This window comes from Danio aesculapii, chromosome 3 (assembly GCF_903798145.1).
Source record: "Danio aesculapii chromosome 3, fDanAes4.1, whole genome shotgun sequence".
In the NCBI taxonomy this organism is placed as follows: domain Eukaryota; kingdom Metazoa; phylum Chordata; class Actinopteri; order Cypriniformes; family Danionidae; genus Danio; species Danio aesculapii.
Window position 1 is genome coordinate 23,946,994 of NC_079437.1, and position 22,853 is coordinate 23,969,846.

The following is a 22,853-nucleotide window of genomic DNA, read 5'->3' on the forward strand; positions in this document are numbered from 1 at the left end:
GCTGGCTGTGAGGTGTTCAGCCAGAGGTAAGCAGCAAATGAAATTTTGTGCAAGCAATTTAATCCTAAATCAAGTTAATCTGCTCAACTGTCTGAAAACCAACAGCCATTTGCAGTGTGGCCGCACTGAGAATTACAAACACATCCACAATGGACATGTAGTTTGAGCCGAGTGCTTCAATTTGGGTCAGCTGTTCTTGAGCTAATGTGTTCGTGGAAGAAGCACAGAAGGGTTTTCGCTCTGGGTATTGAAGAACCAGACTGCTGTTAGACCAAGTTCAGTCAACTGGATGAGATGCGGGGTTAAAGAGAGAAAATAAATCCACATACACACACATTTATCATTCCCATATGAGGATGAATGCTTCACGTAGGCTATTTAATCCACTTGGAAAAAAAACACAGCGTCTCTCTCTATCACACAAACTCATCGGCTGACTTAACTGGTGCACACACAGTCCAGGACGGTGCAATTAGGGGGAAATGATGAACCACCGGCACCTTTGCTGAGTGAAGGTTTATAAAAACATCAATCCTGCACCACTGTACTGGCACACCATCCGCCCTCTGCAACGAGAGAAAACCACTCTCCAACTCCAAGATGAATGACCCGAACCTCCATGCGGACCTGCACCTCCTTCTTAAAAGGTCAGAATGCACCTGCTTGCTTTATACTGTATGAAAGCCAGTCTGCAGGGGTTATTGCTGTTAATGTGCTTGTTTAAAACTAAATCTGTCTTAAGCCCATTTATTTATACACACATTTATGTTCATTAATAGATACAGTTATTTTTTGTGTTTATATACTGTAATTTTGGGTTAAGTACTTTTGTTGTGTGCATTTGTCATTTTTAGTTACTTATACTCATAAATATTATATTATATTATATTATATTATATTATATGATATTATATTATATTATATTATATTATATTATATTATATTATATTATATTGAAATAATCATGTATTTTTCCATTTTCAGTGAATATTTTTATGGGATTTTCTCATTTTAAGAAATGTATATTATGTAAAAATAAATGTTAAATATTTCTATAATTTTGTTACATCCAACAATGATGAAATTGAACTATATCTTATTTATTATATTAGTTGTTAATATTCATTTATTTTCTTTTCGACTTAGTCCCTTTATTAATCTGGGGTCGCCAGAGCAGAGTGAACCGCCAACTTATCCAGCATATGTTTTACGCAGCAGATGCCCTTCCAGCTGCAACACATCTCTGGGAAACATGCATACACACTAATCCACAATGGACAATTTAGCCTACCCAATTCACCTATACCACATGTCTTTGGACTGTTAGGGAAACCGGAGCACCCGGAGGAAACCCATGCAAACGCGGGGAGAACATGCAAACTCCACACAGAAACGCCAACTAACCCAGCCGAGGCTCGAACCAGCAATCTTCTTGTTGTGAGGCGACAGCACTACCTACTGGGCCACCGCATCGCCTTGTTAATATTCATTATTGCTTATTTTTAGTTCTTTTTATTTGGATTTTATCATTTTTATAATGTGCTTTTGTCATTTTTGCCATTTTCACTCATTAAATATTATATTATATTATATTATATTATATTATATTATATTATATTATATTATATTATATTATATTATATTATATTATATTATATTATATTATATTACATTATATTATATTATATTATAGGTGACACAGTGGTGCAGTAGGTAGTGCTGTCGCCTCACAGCAAGAAGGTCGCTGGTCCAAGCCTCGTCTTTGGCATTTCTGTGTGGAGTTTGCATGTTCTCCCTGTTTTCGAGTGGGTTTCCTCTGGGTGCTCTGGTTTCCCCCACAGTCCAAAGACATGTGGTACAGGTGAATTGGGTAGGCTAAATTGTCCATAGTGTATGTGTGTGAATGAGTGTGTGTGGATGTTTCCCATTGATGTGTTGCAGCTGGAAGGGCATCCGCTGCGTAAAACGTGCTGAATAAGTTGGCAGTTCATTCAGCTGTGGCGACCCCGGATTAATAAAGGGAGTACGCCGAAAAGAAAATGAATGAATGATGAATTATATATTATATTATATTATATTATATTATATTATATTATATTATATTATATTATATTATATTATATTATTAATTTATATTTTTATATGTTCAGTTTTCCTTCATTTTTTAGTTTTAAAATTTGTATGTTTATCATTTTTTGTCATTTCTTCATTAAGTTAAATAAACATTATGAGCTACACAAGTCATCTACAGATTACTCCTACAGGTAGGCAAGTTTTGGGGGACAAATGGGCAATGGGAAATACTTTTTGCTGTTGATGTTTTGTCTTTTAGTTATTTTTAATTGCTGGTCTTATACTGTACATTGTATTATAGATGTTGCTTTTCAGCACATCAAACCACAATAGGGTACATGCACACAGACTTTTAATTTTTCAGTCAGCCCAAGCACTTCCGATGAACTTGCCATTACAAAATCGCCACAGAGTTCTTGAACATTTATTTTACCCCAATATTTGTAATGGAGTTTCTGCACTCGCCTGCTACTACTGACGGCTCAAGCTTTTACACAGTCTTTCATCTCGTTTGCTTGAACAACTAAATTAATGTATAGGTATATTTAACTGATTGTATTTTATTTATATTAAAATTATCATTATAATTACATTGAAAATAGTCACATTTCACAGAAGTTTATTGGCTGAAAAACACTAGTTGTGCATATACTCTATTGTTGTGTTCATCAAATCTAGAAGTTCATCAATCTAAAACGAACGCATCTCATCCCACTTTGTTTGTCAGAATGAACCTTCAGCCCTATTCTAGCGGATTCATCAGTCAGATGAAGAAAATAAATGTCCCTCTCTGTGTCCTTCCTCCACTCGCTCTGCATCTCCTCATCTCTCCATGGACTGATGATCTCTCCAGCGCGTGCTTCTTGATTGACAGCTCAGAGATCAAGATAAATATCTGTACATTCCCTATCCCGCACCCTGGTCTCAGTCAGGTCCTCTCTTTCAGCGTTCGGCCTTGACAAAATCCCCCCTCCTTCCAGCCCGTCCCACGTTCCCTCTGGAACAAGTGCGTTCAGGATGACTGAGCAGCGCTGAGCTCCTGAAATGAGGGATGAGACACGGAGAGGGGAAGAATCGCTCCTCCCGCAGGGCTTGAGCTCAGAGCGCCTCTTTGCTGATACTTATCACTGCACTGTTTTTGTGTTTGCACTTTCTCTTTTTTATAGGGGATTAACAGGAAACTGCAGCAGTAATTCCGGATCAAGGTGAGCGAGTGACAGTGAGAGAAAGAGAGGTAAAGTACTCAATCGCTATAACAAAACTGCAAATTAGCCATTGACTTTCTTTTAGTGTGATTCAGGCACAAAGCACATGCGCGGACACACAACTCACCGTGAAGACCTAAAATGCCGTTTAGATTACAAGAAGTGCCTTTGTTTAGGCTGTTTTCAACTGCAAATTTCTTGTGAGCAGCACAAATGTTGTCTCAATCAGATTCCACTGGACATGTTTGGCTACATTTACAAATGTGGCCCAAATCTGATTTTTTTTACCCACATGTGACTCAAATCTGATTCTGTCATGGCAGTGTGAACAGCCCAAACCGCTTGGAATCTGATATTTTCGATTCTAATTCTTTGGCCCTATTTACACTGCCAGTGACCAAATTCTGATTTTTTTTGCTCATATGTGACACAGATCGGACTGTTCTATGACCGTGTAAACACGAAAAAACGCATGCATTCGTACATTCAGTGATCGGTTTCAGGCTTCCTTCATATGTGGAATTAAATCAGATATAAATCAGATATGTGACAATGCGACTATCATGTAAACAAGCAGATCGTATTTACTGAGGTATTCTGTTTTGTACGTCATTAAACTTTTTACGGTTTAATGACGTAGAAGGAAGAACGTGTGTGGAGATGTCAACGTGGTAAACAACAACAGAAGAAACACGGAGGAGGAAAGTGGTCGCCACAATTTGCTCCCACCAGACCTGAGATCTCTCTCGTACCCAAAATTCCTCTGAATGGTGAAGGCCTAGGCTGGTTGGCTGGTTGACCAGCCTGGTTTTAGAGGGGTTTTGGCCATTTCCAGGCTGGTTTTCAGCCATTTTCAGCCTGGTCTTAGCTGGTCAGGCTGGAAAATTACCAGCTAAATCCTGCTAAAACCAGCCTGACCAGCTGACCAGCTAGGCTGGTCAAGCTGGTTTTAGCTGGTCATCACCCAGCCTCACCAGCTAAGACCAGGCTGGAAATGGTTGGAAACCAGCCTGGAAATGGCCAAAACCCCTCTAAAACCAGGCTGGTCGACCAGCTAAAACCAGCCAACCAGCCTAGGCTGGTTTAAGCAGTTTTTTTTCAGTAGGGTATTGAGAGAATAACTCTGATTATGTGCTTTTGGAAGACTGGAAAACAGCGTTGATTCATTTAAAGCCGTGCCTGTGTCCACTAGATCCTTTCAGAGGTGCACCCAGCTCAATGAGCTCATAAGCTCAATCAGAAACTATTCTTGGATGCTGGAAGCTTTCAGCGGTGCTTCCGACTGAACCAAGCCCAGTTTGATAAATGTTGACCGGTGTCTCGGCAAGAGCATTTTCCCCTAGGACACCAACAACAGATGCTACGTCATAATCACGCCCCTACAAGAGAAAGCTACTGATTGGTTAATGCGGCGTGAATGTCTGTTGAAGTTAAAATTTTCCAACGCGAATGATTCACGCAATACGCGTGTCATCGCTCCACAGGATGTCTATTTGCGTCTTTGCATTGACTTAACGTGTAAATCACTCACACTTGAAGCTTTTCCGCGTCTGGTTTGAATGCAGCATTATGACGTCTCGTTTGCTGAAATTACGTGACCTTGCCAATTATATATGCAATCCGAACTACTGCATCAAAACAATAGATTCGTAAAAGTTTTGAAGCTTCACGAAGCGATGCTTTGAAAGCAGCCATCATTAAACTTAAATAGTAAAATCCAATTCTATAGGTTTTAAGTGTGAGTTGCACTCTGGTTATTATGCAACCTGGGCCCATTTTGAAAACCTAGCCCTATATACATTTCTGTAGAGTGCCAAATATTTCCCAGGACCTATGTTTTTTTGCAGTTTTTGTTTTCGCGAATCCACCAGAGGCTGCTGTGTATGCTTTTTTAGATCACAAATTTCTCTCATGAGTGCCATTCACACCTGCTGTTAAATACACCAGAGGCTGCTGTCAACTGACTAAATGACGGACTGACTGACTGACCAATCAACTGACCCACCCTCCTCCTTCCCTAAACCCAATAATAATGTTTTCAAAAACACAGATTGACCCACCCACCCACTTTCCTAAATTCAACCGATAGTTTTAAAAAGCAGTCCAGAAAAAGAAAAGCCCTCACCTGATTTTTACCACATTTTCAGATTTTACCACATTCTCACCGTTATTTACTTGTTTATTTTATTTTTGGGATTCTGTTTTAGTCTTACACACTTTCTGGAATTTTTCTTTGCTGGACTTGAACCCTGTCATTGTGGTCAACTCCTCTCTGTGTTTCAAGTCCCTTGATGTACATGGCGAGCTACTGGACAAACTGGTAACAGTGGGAAAGCTGTCCATACAGAGGTAAGCGGTCAGCTGGGTAGCACAAAAAGGAACCGCATGTTTTAAAGACGAAATGCAGCCATACATACTTCTGGCTACATATTTTGCAATCTCCAGAAGTGTACATAAGGCTACGTTTTCAGAATGAGCCTGTGTTGTTTTTATGCTAGCTAGTATAAAGTGCCATTGTGAGGTTCCATTTCAATGTGGATGCTCAATATATATAGACAACTGTGTGTGTGTGCGTGTGCGTCCGTCCGTGCGTGCGTGCGTGCGTGTGTGTGTGTGTTTGTGTATGTGTTAAGTTTGCTGTTCATTAGCTATATTACAAGAGTGGGAAATGAGACACGTTTAAGTGATGTCACACGCTGTGCCCGGGGTGTATTCAATATCACCCCACATTATGTAATGCTGTAAAATGGCCGTGTGTGTGTGTGTTTCCATTAAACAGTTGGGGACCACAAAGATGCTCTGCGTGCAGTGGAAGCCAAAAACAGAACACACGCACACACACCACAGGCATCTACGGCTTTTTAAACTGAAGTCAGCATGGTTCAGTGTGTCCATTTTACTTGTGTGCATGTAAAGAGATTTACATTTTGAAGCCAACCAGTTTATTTGACGGCGTACAGGGCATAAAAGCCTCCTGATATCAGCATTTATGATTTTTATGCAGTGAACGTAACTGAAAATGAAAGGCAAATTCAAACAGTTGGTTCACCTTACATTAGCATTCCAAACCCATGACTTTCTTTTCTTCTGAGAAAAAAAGGTTTTATTTAAATTCTTTAAATGAAAGTGAATGGAGACTAGAGATTTAAAACGTCAAACTTACGAAACAGCTACGTACAACTATATAAGTGATCCATTTGACTCTATTCTCTGAAAAACCAGTGCTAAATGCAATTTTGGCTGTTCCTAAAAGGTTTGTTTCTCAGCAAGGTTATTATACTGTAGTTTTGCATTTTAAATGAGTTTTTAAGCCATTTCTATTTAGAAATTTGTTTTAAATTTCAGATTAGTTTTAGATTGTTTCATTAATGGTTTTGTTTGATTTTGTAATGGTTTGTTTTGCGAACACATTTCTATTTAGTTGTTACTGTAGATATTCAATTTCAGAGTTAATAGAACACATCCAGTGTCGACCAAAGTTTTTAATGTTTTAATGCAGTTTAATGTTTACACAGCTTAACTTGTGCAAAGTAAAAATTAAATATTAGTTTAAACAGACACTGAACTAATGAATAATACAAATATAAGCAATATTTTTTACTTATAATATATAAGTAATACAAATATACTAAGCAAATATAAGTACAAAATTATTAAGTATATTGGAAAAAATATGAAACTTCAAAATAAAGATAATATATGAAGTTAAATATGCCTAGTATATCTTTTTTGGCAGATGAAGAAAAGATACACTCTCAGAAAGGAACAAAATCTGTCTTTGGGGTGGAACCTTTTTTAAAAATTACACTTTTGTACCTTATAGGTGGACATTAGTACCTTTAGAGTACACTTTTGTAATTTAAGTTTCGCCTTTGCACCTTTAAGGTACTTAGGTACACATTTGTACTCATTCATTTTACCCCTCAATTCACCTATAGCGCGTGTCTTTGGACTGTGGGGGAAACCGGATCACCCGGAGGAAACCCACATAAATACGGGGAGAACATGTAAACTCTACACACAAATGCTAACGACCTTCTTGCCGTGAGGGACAGTGCCGCCCCTCACATTTGTACTTTTTAGGTATTAATATGTTCCTTTACGGACCCGTTAAAAACAAAAATGTACCTTTTGAAAAGATACAACAGGTTTTGTACCTTTATTTCTGAGAGTCTAGAACACATTTTATGTTTAAGATGTTTTCGTATATGATCATGTTGTCAGGATTCTGCCATTTCGGTCTTGTTAACTCTTGTTTTGGTGGCAGAGTCCAGACACTAGTCCTGTCTCTTCTAGTAGATTGTGTTCAGGTCGAGTATTCTCGGGTCGAGCACTCATTTTCTGTCATTGTTTTCTTATTTGTACAAGCGCCATCTCGGCTGCGCTCGGGCTATGCGCTCTCCCACTTAACACGGGCACATGGGGTCTGGGCGTGTTCAGGATCCGTATTTTGTTTGTTCTGTCTCCAGCATACTGTTTTATTCTCAGCATCTCAGTCTAGTTGGTTTCGGGTTCAGTTGGCGCTGAGATGGAACATGCACATTGCATGTGTTGTTTTTATTTATCGTGTATCAGTGTTATGTGTTGAGTCTTCTGTTGGTGTTGTGCTTAGCCAAGGTTCATGTTTACATGTGCCGCATGCTTTAGTGTTGTGTTTCATGTGAGCATGCAGTTAATGAGTTCTCTCATTGGCTATGTGTTCTAGTCCAGTTTTACCTGAGCACATATCTTGTGTTGTTTCTTTGTGTCATGTGCTCTCTCGTCTATTGTCTAGTCTCACCCTCCTTGTTAACCCATTATTAGTTTATTCAGTTCCCCTGTTTGTTCGTTAATTCTTTCTCTTTATAGTCTCCTCTTGTCTGCTGTTCTGTGCCAGTTTTTCATACTTTACTATTCCAGTCGAGTCGTGTCCTGCACTGTAAAAAATGTCCAGATTTTCACAACATGTTACAGTAATTGTTCAAAGTAAATTACATTAGTATCACTTTACTGGATTTAACTGTAAAAATTCACAGTAATGTGTTATATATGTAATGGGCTATATCTTTTGCATATTAGTTAAAGGAATTCAAACTCTTTTATTTCATTTAACATAGACATAAATACAAACTAGCTTTTATGCTAGTATTGGCACTTTTTTGATATTTAGAAATAGAACGTTATTGCAGCCCCAAAAACAATTTGCTTGCGTCTTCAAAAATAACTTGAAAGAAAATCATCCTGTTTTGAAACGACATAAATGTCATAGTAAAATGTCACAGCACCTAAATTTAGTTTTAGATGGTTAATATGGAAATATGAAATAATTTTTAATGAACATAACCTAATACGTAATAAACTGGAACAAAAGTAATTGATTCATAAACCCAAACACTGTTAAACACTTAAAATGATTTCAAAGTAATGTCAGAATGAATAGCCAAGGAAAGCCTGCTTCACAGTAAAATATAGTTAATTCTACAAGATAATACGGTAATTTGCTGTGAATTTACATACAGTATTTTACTGTGAAAGTAATGCAATTATTAGCCAGTAATTTACATGGAATTTGAGGTCAAATTTTTTACAGTGTGTCCTGGCCACCCCTGATCCTTGCCAGCCCAGCCAAGTCTGTTTTTTGTTAATGTTTCCCCCCTCTAGGTTGTTTTTGTTGCCTTTTTGTTTTATTTTATAATCATTAAACCCATCTTTTGTATTGCACTAGTAGTCCTTGCTCCTTTCCCCACCACGTGCACTTAACTGATGTGTTTCTGCCAAAGCACCATGTATAAGTATTTCTCTAAGCACCGAATTTTCTGCCACAGAATGAGTGCTTATTAATTCTGAAAATAACTATTATTTTTGCTAGTTGTTTTATTTTAGTTACTTTTTTTCAGTTACTGTTGTTAGTTTCATTTACTTTTATTCATTCAATCATTTTCTTTTTGGCTTAGTCCCTTTATTAATCTCGGGTCGCCACAGCAGAATGATCGCCAACTTATCCAGCATATGTTTTACGCAGTGTTGTATTGACCCTTACACGCTCATTTACAAACATACACTACGGACAATTTAGCTTGCCCAATTCACCTGTACCACATGTCTTTGGACTTTTGGGGGAAACCGGAGCACCCGGAGGAAACACGGGGAAGAACATGCAAACTCCACACAGAAATGCCAACTGACCCAGCCGAGGCTCAAACCCGCAAGCTTCTTGCTGTGAGGCAATCGTGCTACCCACTGCGCCACCATGCAGCCCTCGTTTAGTTTTAGTTTTCATTTATTGTAATATTTTATTTTTGAATCACTTAAATGTTCATTTTGTTCAATAGTTTTAGTCTTAGTTTTAGTTTTTGTTTACTAAAATAAACTTGTTTCCCAGTATTATTTCACAAAGCACAGTGACCTTCTTCTTTTTAATGCTTTAAAGAAAGTCAAGCATGTTGGAACTTGAGGGTGAGTAAATTTTCCTTTTTATCCCTTTAGGTGTCTTTCATGTTGTTGAACTGGTTTGCCTTCTGACATCACTTTTTAATGTTGCCTCTGCAAAATGCATCATTTTTTTTTTTTTTTTTTTGCTTTTAGCCTTTTACTCCTCGTGGTATTTGAGTCCAAATGAAATCTCGGGCAGAGCGGTTTCCTGCAGTGAGTCTCTTTAATCGCTGTCTAATCCATTGGTAGTGGCAGCATCCGTCACTGACATCTCTGCTCTTGAGCTCGGTTTCCCAAAGGAATTGCAACAATCATGGGTGCAATGGTCCATTTAGTAGCTTTACAAGACGGTCACCTTTATAGCCACAGTGATGTCCGACTGTGCGGTTCAGCTTCTTCATCGAGGCACTGATAGACAGGTACACGCAATGAAACTGCTAATCTCAAAGGGCTCTGATAGCTCTGAGCTTTGGGCTGCCAAAAAGCCCTCAGAGTCCTTTCAGCCTTCAGTGAAGCAGAATGGAACGTGTGTGCGTGCGTTTGTGTGTGTGTTTGCAAGCACATCTGTCTGTCTGATGGGGTATCCATGGGGTTAGGTGGTTGATTTGGGGTTACAGGGACAGTTTTTAATGATGGATTCAGTCAATGAAATTGACAAGAGATAACGAAGAGATGATATTTTCACATTTTCTGTCACCCGCATGAGCAGCACAGCTCAGTTTGAATGTATAGGAACTGACAGGTCATGTCTTCAACGAATATGACATTTAGTAGAGGAATTGTAAAGGTGTTCAAACACTTTAATTCTACTGAAATTTTTGAGGGATCGGCTGATGTGGCAGTCGATTTCTGTTTAAACACAAAATTTACTGAAACAAAAAAGCATGTCAATAACTATTCCCCAGGGTGGAAAAGGTCCAAATTGCTTATTACAGTAGAGGTGTTTTAAAATCGGAAAAATCTAAAGGTTATAGAGCATTAAAAAGATCAAACCACTGTTTTGTGAACAGATACATATGACATTTTACTTAAAACACACCCAAAACGACATTTAGGCCTTTTGGGTAACTTATCTTGTAGTATTTTTTTTTTTTATAAAAGCGTAGTCTTTTGTTTATATTCGTTTTTTTATTATATATTTTCAGTTTTCATTGTTCTTGCAATGTAGTTTGAATTGTTGCATTATTATTTGCTCTTGAGCTTTTTAAATTGTATTAATTTAAATAGCATCTAATGGGATTTTTATATTCATTCATTTTTCTTCGACTTAGTCCCTTTACTCATCAGGGGTCGTCACAGCGGAATGAACTGCCAACTTATCCAGCATATGTTTTACACAGCGGATACCCTTCCAGCTAAAACCCAGTACTGGGAAAGGGATTTTTATATATTTTAATAAATTATAGATGTAAGGATTTAAATTTATATATATATATATATATATATATATATATATATATATATATATATATATATATATATATATATATATACAGTTTAATAAGCAGTTCATTTAATTTAGCAAAATATTAGGTTGATTTATTATTTCATTCATATACACTCACTGGCCACTGGGCACTATTAGGTACACCTTACTAGTACCGGGTTGGACCCCCTTTTGCCTTCAGAACTGCCTCAATCTTTCATGGCATAGATTCAACAAGGTACTAGAAATATTCCTCAGAGACTGCATACCTCGGGTGTAACGAGTGGGTATTTGAGTTACTGTTGCCTTTCTATCAGCTGTAACCAGTCTGAATTTTTCCCATCTGGCACCAACAACCGTGCCACATTCAAAGTCACTTAAATCACCTTTCTTCCCCATTCTGAAGCTTGGTTTGAACTGCAGCAGATCGTTTTGACCATGTCTACACGTCTAAATGCATTGAGCTGCTGCCATGTGATTGGCTGATTTGAAATTTGCGTTAACGAGCAGTTGGACAGGTGTACCTAATAAAGTGGCCAGGGAGTGTATTTTTTTGTTTTTGTGTGTTTTTTTTTACAAACGAGAAATTTTTATTGTTATTTCAGTACCAAAAAAGTTTGTTTTTTATTCCAGTCATTTTCAATTAGTCACAAAGGCAAGGCAACATTTTTATTTTTCATTCGTTACTAATTAGTTACATGTATAATGTAAAATCATGTCATTTTAAATAAGGTGTAAGATTTAAAATGTTTTATAATAGATATTTTAAATTAATACACATAACACAATTTTGTGTAGTTAAAATATAGTTCATCTGTTCCACAGTGTTTTTTAACAGAGATGCTTTAAAATACAGACAATAACTAATCAAAGTTTATTCTCATGGGGTGAGGCAGGAAACAATATCACAATGACACTGATGAGGCTACGCTACAGTTAATTGGTATGCTAATTACTGGTAAGAACAACATTGTTTACTGTGAAATGTTTGCCATGAACAGGATCTCAAAGCCAATGTGTCATTACTATAGCTTAGTTATTAGTGTTAACATGCTAACAATGAACCTGGGGGAACATTCCACAACATTTTATGCTAACAATTAAGAGGTAACCTTAAATACATTTGCAATGTGTATTTACATTAAGGAATGGCATAAGGTTTATCATAGGCCTACAAACACAACATTCATAAAGGGGTAAACAAGACATATTAGCATATGCATGATTTGTTGTTGATGGAAATGTACAAGTGGGTAGGGTAATTAGAGAACTTCTCAGGAGGCGGAAATATGTTTAAGTGTTACAGATATGAAAAGAATCAAGGAGTTTAGTATTTTTTCCAGCTACATTCTAATCATTCGACTATTTTTTGCTTCTTTGAGGTTGTTAATAATGATTTATAGCTGGAATTCCTTTGTTTCTGGGTCAACATATAAAATAGCTTTTTGCTTTGTTTTTGGCAGGGTTTTGCACTTCAGGATTCCTGTCTTCCTTGTTATGCTGGCAAATGTGTCAAGAGTCATTCTGCATGAGTTCTCATCGTTTTTTTCCTTTCTATCGAACTGAAAAGCTGTGAAAACACCTGGGAGTCTTTGACCTGTGGGTAAAGGAAGTGCAGCAGGTTTCAGTGCATTCATGAGCTTTGTATGGAAGGACCTGTGAGACGTCTCCCGCTGGTTCCTGCTCGCTTTGGTGAACTCGCTGTGGAGTTCAATTTGTTTGTCTAGCGCATTAGTAGTTCCAGGGCATTGGCATTGGGAATCATCCCTATTAGAAATCCTAATGCATTTTTAATGGGACACAACTGCATTCTCTGGCCCAGGTGCGCTGGCCAGTAATGCTGAATATAGACTAGAAAACAAACCCTATAAAATCCAAATCTGTGGGAAAATGTAAACCTGACATATTTATTTGCTGTCTTCCGCAATGTATTTATTCTTGTTCTTTGTCCTATATTTAATGTGACTTATGGATTAGCAATATTCAAATTATGGTTTATACCAATAAATGTTTTATTTGGAGGTTTATATACTGTAAAGGCCAATGATATAGATATAGATAGATTTTTTGCCTGACAACTGATTTTATTGTTGATAATTAAACTGATAATTATTGTTTATATTATATCATAATAACTGATAATTGTCGAAAATCAAAATCTAGATATTTCTTTTCTTAAAATAAAATATAGAATTGCATCCTTCTTGTGGCAGATTTTGTGTTTGATAGACATCTAATAGACATCTAAAATAAAGCTAAATTCGGGCTGTTAGCAAAAGTCTAGTAGATATCCAAGTATAGCCCAAAACTAGACTAGTCATCAAATACACAGAGTAGACAGACTTCACGTTTAGTCATTCGTTCCTGTGTTTCTGATGACTACTCTAGTTTTGGGCTATTCTTAGACATCTATTAGATTTTCACTGGCATCCCAAATTTAGCCTTGTTCTAGCTAGATAACTATTAAACTATTAAATTGCTTGCTGAGAAGTTGTTCAGCCAGCTGCATAACCCATATTTTATTGACTAATATAACAACCTTTTTTTATTATCAGGCAGATACTGATAATAAAAAATAAACATGTACAGGCAGATGGCTGAAAGTGTATTGTGCATCCAAAATTCTGTTTAAATGTAGTAGAAAAATAAGCCAACTACCGAAAGATGTGGCGATGGGTAACTTATTTATTTGTGACCAAGACTGAGAGTCATATCAAGGGTTAGGTAGGTAGTGCTGTCGCCTCACAGCAAGAAGGTCCCTGGTTGGAGGCTCGGCTGGGTCAGTTGGCATTTCTGTGCGGAGTTGGCATGTTTTCCCTGCGTTCGCGTAGGCTTCCTCCGGGTGCTCCGGTTTCCCCCACAGTCCAAAGACATGTGGTACAGGTTAATTGGGTAGGCTAAATTGTCCGTAGTGTATGTGTGTGTGAATGAGTGTGTATGTGTTTCCCAGTGATGGGTTGCAGCTGGAAGGGCATCTGCTGCATAAACAAGTGCTGCATGAGTTGGGCGGTTTCATTCCACTGTGGCAACCCCAGATTAATAAAGGGACTAAGCTGAAAAGAAATGAATGAATGAATGAATATTTCAGCCAGAATAAAAGCAGTTTTTAAATTTCTAAAAACATTTTAAGGTCAAATTATTAGCCCCTTTAAGCTATTTTTTTTCAATAATCTACAGTATAACCATCGTTATACAATAACTTGCCTAATTACCCTAACCTGCCTACAGTAGTTAACCTATTAACCTAATTAAGCCTTTAAATTTCACTTTAGGTGAATAGAAGTGTCAGGAAAACTATCTTGTAGAATATTATTTTCTGTCATCATGGCAAAGATAAAATAAATCAGTTATTAGAAATAAGTTATTAACACTGTTATGTTTAGAAATGTGTTGAAAAAATCTCTCTGTTAAACAGAAATTAGGGGGAAAAAATAAACAGGGGCTAAAAATTCTGACTTTAACTGTATATGGTTGGGGAAGTCAAGATGTCATCAGTGTGGGGGTTTCACTCTAAAAAAAAGAGCATTTTAGAATTACAGTTTGTAAATGATTTAGGGAAATTAAGATCTAGTTCACAGGATTCCTGGAGAGCCATTGAGATAAGCTCCAGCTTGTCCAAACACACATATCTGGAAGCTTTTAGTATGACTAATAAGAGCTAGATTAGCTGCAAGATTTGCCTCTAAACTTTTCTGGACAGTGGCCCATTAGGTCATAGTCTGGACACCCCTGAACTTGATGTTCCCTTGCAGTTGCCTTGTTCTCTGCAGACAAGGTTTTAAAATAAATTCATATGTTTACTATATATGTTTGCATTTTGTTTTTGTACCCAGATTCAGAAAAGATCATATCAAATATTACATATTACCTCAGCCTATATCGTTATCGACTTTTAAGAGTAAAGTGATATTGGTTATCTCAATATTGGCTAAAATTAAGAAACAAAATTCTACACTGTAACAAAATGCTGGGTTCCAATGAAATCCTTCATGTTGTCCCAACACAAATCGATTAAGTTAACTTAAAGGTCACCTATTTACCCCTTTTCAAAATTTAAGATTAAAAGTCTCAAGAATGTGTCTGTAAAGTTTCAGCTCAAAACACCCATTAGATTATTTATTATAATATTATGAGTGTGCCTCAATATACAGCTGCATCAGATAAACAGCACAGTGACAGACATGAAGGAAGCAGATCTTATGTTTGTAAGAAATACTACAGTAATAACTTTCCCAATGATTATCACACTCACTCACAGCGAGCACATTTAACGTTGCACTGTTTTTGCACACCAAATGTGACAGAACACACAATAATATCCTCTGCTGTATGGATATCCGTTATGTTAATGTACAAAATAAACCTGATTTATCGTCTACAATCCGGGATTGAAGCGTCTTTGATAATTGTACTGACATGCGGCTGTGGTGATAAAGATGGTAAAATCACTGTATTTAATACAAACATGCACTGTTTTTTAAACATTTTAAACTTGTAAAACTCATTTTTGATTACATTTGATAATGATTGATGATCACAGAGCTGAACAGATCTTTTAATCCCAGTTGCTTTGCACACGTTCTGTCTTGTGGATATGATTATATGCACTACTACGGAGACATGTTAATACGCAGCTGTCAATTCGGTGGGTGGGAAAACCACGCTTCTACATCACGTTGCGGAGGGTCTCAAAATGGGAGAGATTTGGTTTCAAAAAAAAATTTTTAATTTAAAAAAAGAGAGTTATTGCCTTTATATCAGCCCAATATGAAACATTATACCTGCTCACAGTTCTGTCCAAACAGCTTACACAAGATATGTGCCTTTTAATTGCTTTTACAAATTTAAGTGGATTAAAACAACTAATTTGTGCCAAACAACTCAAGAATTGTGTTTTCAACTCATTTTAAATATGTAGTTTGACCTTTTTTGAGTGTAGTACAGCAACAATTTTAGTATAGTATATGTGTTTACCGACGACACACTCATAAAAAACTAAGCTGCAAGTTTCTTTTATTCTTCTAATGCTCTTTTCTTTCTCCAGGCCTCTCAATGTGAAGCTATATTTGCATGTTCATACATTTCAGAGATGAAAAAAACATCACAGAGCCACTTTCACTATTGACAGGATGTACAGTAACAATGAAGCACTCAGCATGGACTTACAATGTTTACTTGGTAAGCACACAAATACTCTCTCAAACACTCTTATCTTGAGTCTCCATTTACCAACAGGCTTGTCAAGCATGCACATAAAATAATACAAGTAGAAAGCAGTGCGTTCAGTCCAGCGATCCCTCATGCAGTGGCGGAAATGCACAATTTCATGCTGAATAGAATTGATTTTACACATGAAATGCAAACTCACACCAGCAAACATGCCATTTGAAAATCCGTACACCAGCAATATGCCCTTCAAATACACCGAAGGTAATTATTAAAGGTGAGATTATGCATAAAAAATGTAAAGCCTGAGCGTGTCAAGCCAGTACGGTTGGTTTGCTTTGATTGCACATCCATTCGAACGCCATTTTAAATTCTAAACATTTCACCAGTCATTAGTCACTGTTCTGACCCTGTGAATTCATAAGATCATTGGCATTGGATGGGTTTTGTGTATGCGTGTGTTTGTGTGAGCACGTTGGTCTCTATACTGACCGTCATTTGTGTTGGATGAAACCGGTCATGCTGGCCTCATTGGATTTCTCAGAGCTGGTCAATAGAATCACTCTCTCTCTCTCCTCTATGTGCCTCAGTATCTCGCCCCAACACACACTAGATATGTTGTGTCCCGCCATTATGATGTACACACTTTATTTGTTACTTTTGGCACCCATTTATCGAGCCTCATTAAGCTTTCCTATGATAAATCGTGTTAAATTACAACAAGCTGGCTACAGAGCTCGCTAGCTTGCCCTTCTAACACTTACCCGTGTCATTGTACAAACAGACACACACACACACACACACACATACATAACTCGCTGCATACAAGAACCAAAATACATCCTTAACAAAAAGAAACTCTCGAAAATTTTCAGAAATATGTCTCTGTCATGCGTTATTTTATTTCATCACAAACTGTAAAGAATTTGTTTATACCCTCCCCACCACCTAAAATCATCAGACAGCAAATAATCTATCATCCATTCCCATTCCACTTTCTATCTCGGGCATGGCATGCTTCCAGCCCTTATCAATAACCCTCATTAAATCATGATGGTGTCTGTCTGCCATGCCACATTAAGGATGAGAGACAGATAGCTGAACTGACGTCCCACTCTTCCCTCCCCTGGAGGACAACGCTACTCTACTGAAAAGAGACCAAAGTGTCAACTTTATTTACATTACGAGGTCTTGAGTGCTTTAAAATAGTTATTTCTCTTTTTTACAGCTGTCATATAGTCAGAACACATAAGAGAGGAGTACAAAAACGGCTTCTTTTTGCACTGATTACAGCTAGCACTGTACAATTTCATCTGAACAAAAGTTAAGCTATGAGAAATAACCATCAACATTTATGATGATGCTATCCCATTCAAAACACTGGGATTTTTTTCCTCAAGTACATTTGGGGATTTTGAAATATATCAAAGAATTTAAAGTTAATACATAAAAAAATCAAAGAAGTAATATTATACATAAATTATATTCTAAATTAATATATTCAAGTTGTATATTAAAGCTCTACATCAAAGCATAGATCTTTGAGTAATATTAAATTGAGCTCATCTAGTTTTATACAAACTTAATACAAATAATTAAAAACAATTACTCAAAGTTTATATTAGCATGCTAAAATTTAGTGATTATTTGGTACTTTAGGTCCATTTAATCTAGCAAGGAATATCAACCTAGTGCCACATTTTGATAAAAGATGGTTGTTACAAAGTGGGGCTTGTCCAGGATTACAGATAAACCAAACCACTGATCATAACAACTACTAGTCTCGGATGTTTACTCTTACTGCAGTTCTTCATTAGTGCTCAATCTCATCAGGTTTTATGCAAACTTTGCCATCATCAAAGCATTCCCCAAAATGGAAATAATTAAAAAACTATTAGTTTACATTGGTATACTAACATTGAATGATTCTTTGGTACTTTAGGTCTATTTAATTTCCCGAGGAATATCAATCCAGTGCCACATTTTGATAAAATGTGATTGTAACAAAATGGGGGCTCGTCCGGGATTACAGATAAACAAACCACTGATCATAAAAACTACTAGTCTCATATGTTTAGCTCGGATCTTTAGATGTTTAGGTGCAGTTCTTCTTTAGTTCTCAGCGGCACTTTATTCAGGATAGATCTCTTGTCTTAGCATCATCACCATTTGTAGTTTGTTTCTTCTAGTATTTCTGGTGCAAACCATGTAGTCCTGGTTTACTCAGCATTCACAATGTAATTTTTACCAAAACTAAGGATGCCCACAAAAAAGTAAATAAAACTTTTAGAGATTAAAACAGTGCCAGAAATTCCTTCGTCAAACAAATGAAAATCTTCCTCAAGGAAAAGCAATTTCAGACGTTAATATCAAGAATATAATGACTTAAATCTTGTGTGTTTTGCTTTGTGTTTTATTAAGGGTCAGATCTTGTGATATTGCATCCTGGCTTTGACCATTTTTAGACCAGAGAGAGGTCCGTCTTTGTTTGATGCATAACAGATTAAACCAAACCTGCAAAACCTGGTTTAAAGAAACTAAACCTGCCAACCAAAAGGTTAAAACAAACACTTACGTTCTTGTGCTGGCTTTATGTTTTTTCAGAGTTAAAAATACACTGTTAAAAATCTTCAGACTAATGTTGCAATGAAAAATAGTCTTCAAGCAGTTTTAAAAAAGCTTTAAAAACTTAATAAGTTTCTCCTGTGTTTTTGCAGATCTTGTTTACAATTAGATTACATGCAATCAGTTAGAGAATTTGCTTAAATCCTTATTCTTAGCTTTATCTGCTAGGACACTATCAAAGATCTCAAAACGTGCACAAATTTAACAAGATGCAAGTCTGCTGTATGATCACAACTTGGAGATATGAATGTTTGGTACCAAGATCACGAGACACAGTATAGCTCAGAACTTTTACTGCAACAGTTGTCTGATTTAAATTTCTCCAAATTTAACAAGCAACTTCTTTTGCAATGTTGAGAAATACACAAAAATCAAGCAACCTCTGAGCAGTGAAGTCATCCTCACACCCACTCACCTGGAGTTGGTCATGTCCGTCTGTCCTCCTTGGCTTTTTTCCAGGCCCAGTTTTGTGAAAATCCCGACCAGCACCATGATGGCCACCACTCCACATATTATATAGACAATCATGTGAGTGCGATCCCGATCTGGTTCCTCCTGGACATCAGTCACCGGAGCCGCCGGCTTGCCTGTATTGGCCCACACCGGAGTGTCGTAGTTAGAACAAGAGGTCTGATCCAGACTGTGGACCTTAAACTGGCAGCAAAATCGATAGTAGCAGGAGCCGCAGCAGAACAGGTAGATTCCTGCATTACAGTTAAACGGAGGATCCCACTGACCCATCACATCATAGTAACCCCAGCAACGGCTCCCGGCTGCTGGAATTTCTTCCGGTTCTGATCCCGGGGTCGCAAGTGTGACCTCGGGGGCACCAGACGGAGCAGCCGTCCGGTTGGTGACTTGCACACCTGTGCTGGCGGTGTTGGATTTTTGACCATAGGAAACATAGCTCAACAGCAAAACTGCAGTCAACACATTGAAAAACAGGTGTGAGGATGCCATGATCTTCTTCGAGTAATCCCACAATGTGTATCCCAGGATGCAACAGCGCCACAGGGGACAGTTAAAACCAGTGGAGTTTAGTTAAACTGAACCAAATTTGCTGAGGTGTTCCGTCTCCAAGTTTAGAGCAGGTTTAATGCTGACTTGTTGTCCGGCGAGCTGATACAGGAAAAGCAGCCCTCATCAGGGAGCGAGATGGAAAGCACTTCAGCACACAGCACGCTCGCTGTTGTCATCACTACAGGGAGAGAGCAAGAGCGAGCAAGATTCCTCCCCTTTGGAGAGACTCCAGATTCGAGGATCTCACCCCAAGACAAACTGTTTCGTGGCCCAAGAAGGAAAAAAAAAAACAGCACTTGGTGTAATTCCAACTCAGAGGCCTGAAGGAATCACGCCGTTAGACCCGAGCCTTATCCGTAATCTTTGTCCCACTGAACATTGTGTGACGCCAGAGAGGAAGAGATGCCTCACGCTACAGTTTGGAGATATTCCACAAGTCATTCTCAGCTTTTAGCACTGTTCAGTTCTCAGAGGAATGTCTGTTGTTCTTCAGTCCTCCAGATGATTTTGTTGTTTTTCACAATTAAGGTGTCTTCCTTCGGCTTAGTTCGGTCCCCTGTGACAAAACACCAAACAACCTGTCAGATAATCTAGTTTTAGGTCATGATTTAAAAAAATGTGATTAAAGATTACTGGAATTGGAATTATTTCTGTCAATTTATGTACATTTTAAATGAAATATGGTCATTTCTATAGAAATTTTTACATAATTGCTTGCGATATTCGCGAAACATGGACACATTTTAAACCTATATGGTCACACCCTATTTTGTTGGTCCATTTATTAATTTCAAATCACAATGCATCTTCATACCAACTAATTATTATTAGGTTATAAGACTGTTAGGATGGGGTTAGGGTTGAGGGTGAGTGATTAGTGAGAAGATTCTTGGGATAGTTCAAGCAAAATTGTTCTCACTAATTACTCATTCTTTGCTTGTTCCAAACCAGTTTGAGTTTCTTTCTTCTGTTGAACGTAAAGATATTTTGAAACAAGCTGAAAGCCAATGATTACCAGTTTCCAGCATCCTTTAAAATATCATCATTTGAGTTCAATAGACGGTTCAGTGCTTTCCACAGGTTTGAAATATACTTGCGGTGGTAACCAGATTAAAACACACCATTTTCAACAGATGAAACATAATTTCATTTTTAATAACACTGGTATTTATTATGACACATACTTTTCAATGGGTTAAAGTAAAAAAAAGGACTCAAAAAAGACTGAAATATAAAAGAAAAACTTTTATGCTATTCAGTAGCCATGTGCACCCACTGGCAGGTCAAATCTGCTTCTCTCTCTCTTTCAAGTTCAAAGCAAACTTGAATACCAAAGCATTTTTAGATATGTATATAAAATAGAATATGTCATATATTAACATCCTCAAATTAATGAAATAATCAGCAAATGAGAAAGTAAATGACAGAAAAGGTAATAAAAACACAGTATCTCTAAAAATTATTATAATTTCAAGATTAAAACGAGTTGATTTTTTTAAAAAAGGAAAATGAGTTGGCAAAATACATATATTTTGCAACCAGTTAAGATGTCATTTTGTCCCCTCCGAGTAAATAGTAAAGTTTTTCTGAGTCGTTTAGATTAATGAATATTATTTACTTTTTCTCTCGGTCTTGCGTCTGTGCGTACTGTCAGCTGTGAAACCAGGCGAAAAGTAGACTAATAAAAGAGTAATGCAAAAACGCATACAGGTACAAGCATTAGAAAGCGAAAGCAAAAGTTAAATTCCGGACATTTTAGGAGATTTAGGAACCTGGGCCGGACGAATTCCCAAAAATGTGTGTCTCTGTGGGTCTGACAGGTCTCGCGGGCACAGAACGAAACTGGTAAACAGGAAAATATTTTCCACTACTCAATCAATTGCGAACGTTTGGTTATATTGAGCGGATACAAAAAGTGTAAAAGGATGCTAATAATAGTAAAAAAAAATGTGTCACTAAATAGACTTGGACAGCCGTTGATAAACCTGGGCGGCCCGCCCAAGTAAAGTCTATGTGTGGGAAGCACTGAGGTTTAGAACAAGCAAGGGTGAGTAAATTGTATCAGAATTTTCAGTTTTGGATGAACTATCCCTTTCAGACCTCATAATGTACAATATTACAGATAGTTTTTCACGAGATTGCTCTTGATTAATGGCCAAAACACAAATTCTTAATAAATATGGTTGAGCTAATCTGCTGAACTCTATTCTGTGTGTGAGCATGCAGCTGTATCTCACATTGGACACTTTTGATCAGATATTCTGTGTTGTTCACACACACTCTCTACTCCTCGCTCGCTCACAAACACACTTGCAGTCCCCGCAGGAAAGAGTAATCACAAATGAGATCTCTTTAACATCTCCATTCTCTCTCCTAGACCACAATCTCTATTAAAAGAAGAGCGTCTGCTGCTGAGACGCTTCAGGAGAGTTGAGATAGAGATCTCAACACAGTCTCAAACTGTGCTCTTATTCGAGCAAGACATCAAAGTATGAAATTTCAAAATAAAAACCTTACACTTGTTATGTGCTGTAGATGTTATTAGTAAGATCTATGCGAGTTTCTTATAATAAACAAATAATGAAAAGATCTTAAATAGCAAAATCTGAAATTTCAATATAATCTCAGACTAATTTGTTGTCCATATCAAAATGATTTGAGCTACACTATGCTAAAAAATTAGAGAAGTTTCCTGATTATTCCTTCAAATACAGTTTAAGAGAAATGTCTAAGAAAAAAAAAAAACAAATTATTACAATTTTAACTAAAATGTTAAACCATCTGAGCTATAAATTAGGCACATTATTCTCTTTCTTAATTCCTTCAAATAAATTTTAGTTAAAAACATAGACCAAACACACCAAAGTCTGCCATTTTAATGAGCTTAAACTCATTTATCATACACATTAAAATAGATATATATGCTA

At 37.1% G+C, this 22,853-nt stretch overlaps 1 protein-coding gene across 1 annotated transcript in view; it reads right to left on the reverse strand.

The window, feature by feature from the left end:
- The window catches only part of LOC130221111 (protein shisa-8), a 108,711-nt gene extending 88,240 nt beyond the window's left edge, over positions 1-20,471 (reverse strand). The window contains exon 1 of the mRNA XM_056453441.1: positions 19,322-20,471. Within this exon, the coding sequence (XP_056309416.1) occupies positions 19,322-19,866 (545 nt within the window). The 5' untranslated portion in view covers positions 19,867-20,471. The remainder of the gene's footprint in view (positions 1-19,321) is intronic.
- Between the last annotated feature and the right edge of the window lie 2,382 nt (positions 20,472-22,853).